The following is a 7500-nucleotide window of genomic DNA, read 5'->3' as shown; positions in this document are numbered from 1 at the left end:
ACTTCAAAGACAGCAGGAACGCACAAAGCCTATGGCAGGGCATTCAGGCCCTCACGGACTACAAGCCCGCGCCACAGAGCTGTGAGAGCAACATCCCTCTGCTCAACAACCTGAACCGCTTCTTTGCTCGCTTTGAAGCACAAAACAGCACCTGCCCACAGAAGACCCATCCCCCTCTACATGAGCAGCCCCTGTGCCTCTCTGCCGACAGCGTGAAGAGGACACTTGCTGCTATCAACACCCGTAAGGCAACAGGTCCAGACAACATCCCAGGTCGTGCGCTGAAGGACTGTGCAGGGGAGCTTAAGGATGTCTTCACAGATATCTTTAACACTTCCCTGAAGCAAGCCATCGTCCCATCATGTTTCAAAGCTGCCACCATCATACCTGTGCCGAAGAAAACTGCTCCATCCTGCTTCAATGACTACCGCCCCGTGGCACTGACACCCATCATCATGAAGTGCTTTGAGCGGCTTGTCATGTCACACATCAAATCCATTCTCCCCCCCACCCTGGACCCCTTCCAGTTTGCATACCGAGCCAAACGGTCCACAGAGGATGCAATCTGCTCTGCCCTCCACCCAGCCCTCACCCACCTGGAAAAAAGAGACTCATATGTGAGATTGCTGTTTATAGACTTCAGTTCTGCATTCAACACCATAATACCACAACAACTCATCTGCAAACTTGACAAACTGGGACTCAGTACCTACCTCTGCAACTGGCTACTGGACTTCCTCTGTCAGAGGCCCCAAGTAGTACGTGTTGGCAACAATACCTCAAGCAGCATCACACTGAGCACAGGGGCCCCCCAAGGCTGCGTGCTCAGTCCGCTGCTCTTCACCCTGCTGACGCATGACTGCACTGCAACCTACAGCAACAATCACATAGTGAAATTTGCTGACGACACAACTCTGGTGGGTCTCATCACCAAGGGCGACGAGACTCAATACAGGTTGGAGGTCGACCATCTGACCACGTGGTGCAGGGACAACAACCTCCTGCTGAACGTCAGCAAGACCAAAGAGATTGTTGTTGACTTCCGGAGAGGTCACACCCAACACCTGCCACTGACCATCGACGGTGCTGTGGTGGAGAGAGCGAGCAGCACCAAATTCCTGGGGGTGCACATCAGTGAAGACCTCTCCTGGACCACCAACACTGCATCACTGGCGAAGAGAGCTCAGCGCCGCCTGTACTTCCTGCGGAAACTCAGGCGAGCAAGTGCTCCACCAGCCATCATGACCACATTCTACCGAGGCACCATCGAGAGCATCCTCTCCAGCTGTATCGCTGTGTGGGGCGGAAGCTGCACTGAATACAACAGGAAAGCCCTGCAGCGCATAGTGAACACAGCTGGAAGGATTATTGGTGCTTCACTCCCCTCCCTGAAGGACATTTACACCACCCACCTCACCCGCAAGGCGACCAAAATTGTGAGTGATGCAAGTCACCCCGCTCACAATCTGTTTGATCTACTGCCCTCTGGGAAGAGGTACAGAAGCCTGCGCTCCCGCACTACCAGACTCACCAACAGCTTCATACACCAAGCCGTAAGGATGCTGAACTCTCTCCCTCCTCTCCCCCCTCCACCCTCAGCTACATAACATCCTGGACATTGGAATCCAAAATGGCCGCCTGCACTACTCCACTTGCACACTTGCACACTTGTACACTTTACAACTGGTGTTGTTGTCCTGAAAACACAACACTTCTGCTGCTCTTACATAACTTGCACCACTATGTCACTTTCTTCTTACTTAGGTCAAACAGAACTACCCAAGCCTTTTATTGGCCTGTATTTGCACTAGTATTTTTATTGACTGTCTATGCACAATTTCAACCACATTTTGCTGCTCTTATTTTTTCATTATTATATGTGCCCTCTTATTTACTTATTTACTTACTTTTTTATTTACTTATTTACTTACTTTTTTGTTTACTTGAATGTTATGTTTGTCTGTGGACCTAAATTGGTAAAATATGTCTTGTCTTCACCGTGGGATAGTGAGAAACGTAATTTCGATCTCTTTGTATGTCTGGAACATGTGAAGAAATTGACAATAAAGCTGACTTTGACTTTGACTTTGACTTTGAAAAAGCGTATTATAAAAATTCTTATATTTCAACATGTATCTCACCACAGCAAGCTCATACTGTAGCTCTACATGCATTTCATGCCATGTTGGAGGGATAATCTGGGGCTGAGCAATTTACAGAAATATGTGGTGTGTGATTTACGGAAATAAATGCCATTTTTTATTTAGTGATGAAAAAATGACCTTTCTGCGCTCCATATCTGTGACACGAACTGATCTGACCTGACTTGACCCGAGGTTGCGTGTTAGACTGCGTGCCTATGGTGTATGTACTCATAATGATTCTCAACTTTTTACTGCATTGCCATGAACAAAGTAAAGGCAAAAAAGGTGTTTCTTTGTTGAACAAATTGGGATGCAACGTGAGCTTTGAATTGGATGCCATGCAGGAATTTGCTAGGATCTCAAAACCGGATTATAAACATGCTTTGCCATAAAGAAACACACGATAGCGTTGGATTATAAACATGCTTTGCCACAAAAACAGACAAAAACGTGGGGTAAGTCCAGCTTTATGAAGTTATTATTTTGCTGTCACTTCGTCTGTTTTATAACCCAGAAGGATGCACTTGATGTCAAATGATAGCTCTGAGTCTCCTCTTTCATCTGACATGCGTGGCATATCTATCCGATCACGGGTCCGCGAGTAATTCAAACGAGAGTAATGGGTGTGCAGCGTTGGTTTGTGTACATGAGGTTATTATTTTGCAGTCACTTCGTCTGTTTTTATAAGCCAGAAGGATCGATAAACATGGTACAAATGGATAGCCCTGTGTCTCCACTTTCATCTGATATGCTTGCCATATCTATGCGATCACGGGTTCGCGAGTAATTCAAACGAGAGTAATGGGTGCGCAGGTCAACGCAGAGAAGTATAGACTGTGAATATGATGCAATTTGATTTAATTTCATTATTTTTTTTTTATTTCATACTTGATCGTACAGACAAGTGTGTAGTCTCGTTGGAAAACCCCACTTCTGCTCTGTCACGCATTAAAGGTTTCATCTCGCTGCGATGAACAGTTCCGGAGCAATGTAACAAAGAAGAAAGGGTGTGTTTTTTGACGCACTTTGCGTCAATCGGGTTCTAAGGGTTAACTATTAGTTGGGAGGGTCCCATTTTGGGATTTAAAAAAAAACATCTATGATTTATCCTTTATTAAAACTTGTTCATACCTTTAAGCACAATCAGACAGACACACACACACACACACACACACACACTCTCTCTCTCTCTCCCTCTCTCTATCATTTAGTAAATGATACTAATTTAAAAAGAATATCTGCAAATTAACTCTAAATGCAGCTCAAAATAATGATTTATCTTGCATAGGCACAAAGCAAAACACAAATCATGTCTGTAATGAAAATACTTTAATTCTCATTTTGAAATACAAAAATAAATTCTTGGTGAAAATGAAGTGATATCTTGGAGCTGGCTGAGTAGAACATTTAGTCCTTAGTTCTGCTACCCAAGCAGCTGATGCAGCGAAACCAAGACCTCTGGAACCAAAGAAACACCAGGTCACTGACATCACACACACACACACACACACACACACACACACACACACACACACACATGCGGTTGCACTCCATGGCTCATACAGCAATAAATGCAAACCTTCTTAGATTGTTTCTTTTTCGAGTCTTTCTTGACAGTGGTGCTGGTTGGCAGTGGCTGGCATGCGCTCTCCTGGACTTCCACCCTCAACACACACACAGGTGGTGGCAGGAGAGGGCCGATCAGCTGTCTGAACTGATCCTCAGACGGTGGAGCCTTCCTCTCCTCAGGGCACGCAGGGGGCTGCTCGGAGGTCACAGGAAGTGACCGTGTGACCTCAGCGAGTCCACTGCCATCCTTTGGCACTTGAGGCTCAGCTGACAGCAGCAGAGCTGGTTCCTGTGACAGAGGAACCTTCCTCTCCTCAGGGTCCAGGGAATGTTCTCCTGAGGCCGCCGGATGTATCTGTGGAACCTCTTTGTCCATCTCCGCCAAGAGCCCCATCCACTTCCCCACGACATCGTGCAGTGACGCATTGAGGAGGTTCTCCCGATCTAACTGCAGAACCAAATGGCAGAACTGCGCGGCATGTGCCTGTCCATTAGAGGCTGTGGGGTGGGATGGGCAGATATGGGATAAGGTATATGTTTCTGAAATGTTACTGAAATGTTACTGAAATGTTCTCTTGGTCAGATATGGGATAAGGTATATGTTACTGAAATGTTACTGAAATGTTCTCTTGGTCAGATATGGGATAAGGTATATGTTACTGAAATGTTACTGAAATGTTTTCTTGGTCAGATGTGGGATAAGGTATATGTTGCTGAAATGTTACTGAAATGTTCTCTTGGTCAGATATGGGATAAGGTATACAGTATGCTACTGAAATGTTCTCTTGTTCTGGGAAACTTATAATCTCTAGGCCAAAGCTAAGGACCAGATTGGGGAAGAAGGCTCTTACCCAAGGTTTCTGCCATCTTTGTAATGGACATCTTTCGAAGGTGGTTGATTTCTGTGAATGCTACCACAATGGCAAGGTGCAGACGCCAGGTTCCACAGCTGTCCTCAGCACATGCCTAAAAGAAAACACACACCCAAACCTCAGTGTGAACTCAAGAGCGTATCAAGTCTGAATCCCACACCACACACATGAAAGGTTGGCCATAAACACTCACAGAGGCAGCAGACGGCATTTCTCCCAGCCGGACCTGATAGTAGGTCTTCAGTAAATCCAAATCATCCAGGTCATTAATGAACCTAAAAAAGATTAAATCTAGTAAGGTACAATAATATCAATGTCAGAAAAGTGGCATGCCAAGAGTCCTGAAAGGCCTGAAGAAATGTCCTTACCTGGACATTATGCAGTCAGATTGGCCATGTCTCTCTAAGTTGTTTAGGGTAAAGGCATGGTGCCATACGCCTTGACTACTCGCCTGGTCAATGGCTTCCTGCAAAGTAAATGTAAATCAGGTTTCTCGGCCAAGTTTTGCATATACAAGGAATTAGGTCTCTGCATTTATCCCATCCGTGAATTAGTGAACACATAGAGCACACAGTGAAAACACAGTGAGGTGAAGCACACATTAACCCAGAACAGTGAGCTGCCTTGCTACAGCGGCACTCGGAGAGCAGTGAGGGGTTAGGTGCCTTGCTCAAGGGCACTTCAGCTGTTCCTACTGGTCGGGGATCAAACTGGCAACCCTTCGGTTACAAGCCCGAAGCGCTAACCAGTAGGCCACGACTGACACGCTATTGTAATACTTGGAAATACATTTATGTGCATCCGTACATGCATGTCTTTTATTGTCCTACTGATCATGAAACATATTACAAAGTAATGTGCACAACCTGCATAAGGGTTCATTAAATCTGTATCATGTACAAATTGGGAAAGGGCTTTACCTACCTTGGTTTTGCCAGCAAGGAGCAGCCTAGCAAGATTGGAGGTCCCATTACCAAGGTTGTCAAAGGCACAGCAAGTCTCCGGCTCATTGGAATCCAAACACTTTTGTAGTAGAAGGTTGGCTATGTCATTGTCAGTGACCATCTACAAAAATAATAATAATAAATAAATAATATTAATAAATGATTTGTGAATCGAGGAATGATTTCTTAACCTACTGAGAATAACCAATGTTGTGTCTCATTTTATAAATGATTGTGTCTTTTCTTGATTGTTATAGATGATAAATAAGTGTTGGAAATGCCAATCCACATGGACAAATTCAATATTAATGGGGAGTGTTTATTTCGGAGAGTATGAAGGTACACTGAGCAGGGACCTGTCAGCTGTTTTATAGTACATGGGGTATAGTGTCATCTCTCTCTCTCTCTGTCTGTCTGTCTGTCTGTCTGTCGCCAATGGCCATGCACCCTAAAGCACATTCACAGAAAGAAACAAAAATAATTCTCTGGGGAGAAACACTTACTCCATTCCTCTTGCAGAGAAGAGCCAGAAGTCCCCAGCTCAGGTCAATCCCCTCTCTGTGTGGCCCGTTATTAGCACGGAGGAAGTGCTCACGCTGCAACATGGCCAGCTGATAGACCTCCAGGAGAACTCCATCACAGCTGGAACATTGGAGATGTGGAGAAATTTAAGAATGTTTCATTACTGTGGCTATTTTTAGGATGTGCGATATAACCTATGGTCATTATAAACATGCTGACCTGTCAGAGAGTTTCTCATCCAGGTGTGTCCTGCTTTGTTTCTGAGCTGGGGCATCACCCTCGCCGCCATGGGAGGCCACGGAAGAGGTCTTGAGTACACCTTTGAACTCTCTCAACCCCTCAAAGACAACCACGTGCTGCTGGGAAGGTATCTCGTTTGCGCGGACAACCGCCGTAATTTTAGGCGAGGTAATTATTTTAACCCGGGGACGAGGGGTTAAACCAACCGGGTAGGGAGTGGGATCATCCATGTTTGTGGTAAAAACGCGGCTCGGTCAAATACTTTCGCACAGTGCAGTAATCGTGGCTCTTTCTTCGGTAGTCTAACAGTATCGCTAATGAACCATTTTCAGTATGTTTCTGCTTATATACACATGAAACGTAATAATACACGTCAACCGAATGCATCGTCACAATTTCCTAATTGTTTTTTTCATAGCGATTGTTGGCACGCAGACTTTACTAAACAGACACCATCTCACGTTCTACAATCGAACGCCCAATTCCAGACAGTAGGCCACAATCCTTGATTCATTCATTCATTCATTCAACCTTTATTTATTCTCGGAGGTTCAGTGAGGGTAGTCCTCATTTTTAGCGAAGCCGAGATTACAAAATAAATAAATAATAAGATATCCTACATAACATTATAGATTAAGACAACGTCGATTGACATGTTCAACATGTTTATGTTTCTTAGCGCTTTTGTCCGACGTGACTTAAAGCAGTAACGAAACACATTACATTACAAAAATGAATAGTCAACATTCTATATGACTTTACATGAAACTTTTAATTTTAACATGCTGGGCTACTGTTTCTGTTTCAGATCACCTTGGCCATATGATCGCCGAATGATTAGATTGGACCAAAGTTAGCGTAAACTAGCGCAATCTCGAAGTATTGACAATACGCTTACACATTCTGAGCATGGGCTTATTCTGCCGATATGTATAAAAGTGCTTTATAAATAAATTGACAGTGACACATTGACATTGACATTCTATGACCAACGGACCAGACTAACACATTACAACGTGCTGAAGTCGGTCAGTGGTTATGGTTATGGTATTTATCAGACGCTTTGGTCCAAAGCGACATACAAATAACAATACAATAGTTAAATTTAACAGTAAACTATTAGAAAGTTGGTAATACTAGATTAAGGAGAATATCAATAATAAACAACAATGTCAATTCAATCAATAGCCTAATGAAAATAAATAAATA

General features: G+C 44.2%; 1 protein-coding gene across 1 annotated transcript; it reads right to left on the bottom strand.

The window, feature by feature from the left end:
• Positions 1-3458: 3458 nt before the first annotated feature.
• LOC121700243 lies at positions 3459-6672 on the bottom strand. The gene is made up of 8 exons (XM_042083106.1): positions 6271-6672; positions 6033-6171; positions 5510-5650; positions 4954-5051; positions 4779-4860; positions 4565-4679; positions 3724-4211; positions 3459-3602 (listed from the first exon to the last, which is right to left on the bottom strand). The coding sequence occupies exons 1-8, from the start codon at positions 6519-6521 to the stop codon at positions 3552-3554; spliced, it is 1365 nt and encodes a 454-aa protein (XP_041939040.1). The 5' UTR covers positions 6522-6672; the 3' UTR covers positions 3459-3551.
• Positions 6673-7500: the final 828 nt, after the last annotated feature.

The sequence above is a fragment of the Alosa sapidissima genome, chromosome 24 (genome assembly GCF_018492685.1).
Source record: "Alosa sapidissima isolate fAloSap1 chromosome 24, fAloSap1.pri, whole genome shotgun sequence".
In the NCBI taxonomy this organism is placed as follows: domain Eukaryota; kingdom Metazoa; phylum Chordata; class Actinopteri; order Clupeiformes; family Clupeidae; genus Alosa; species Alosa sapidissima.
Note: the sequence above shows the minus strand (reverse complement) of the source record. Positions and strands in the feature narration are given on the sequence as shown.

Bases quoted from the DNA above. Each gene is read 5' to 3' on its own strand.
- LOC121700243 (XM_042083106.1), bottom strand. From the start codon at position 6,521: ATGGATGATCCCACTCCCTACCCGGTTGGTTTAACCCCTCGTCCCCGG. The intron at 5,651-6,032 runs GTAAGTGTTTCT...TTATTTTTGTAG, and splicing joins TTCTCTGCAAGAGGAATGGA to ATGGTCACTGACAATGACAT. The intron at 3,603-3,723 runs GTTTGCATTTAT...CTTTGGTTCCAG, and splicing joins AAAAGAAACAATCTAAGAAG to AGGTCTTGGTTTCGCTGCAT.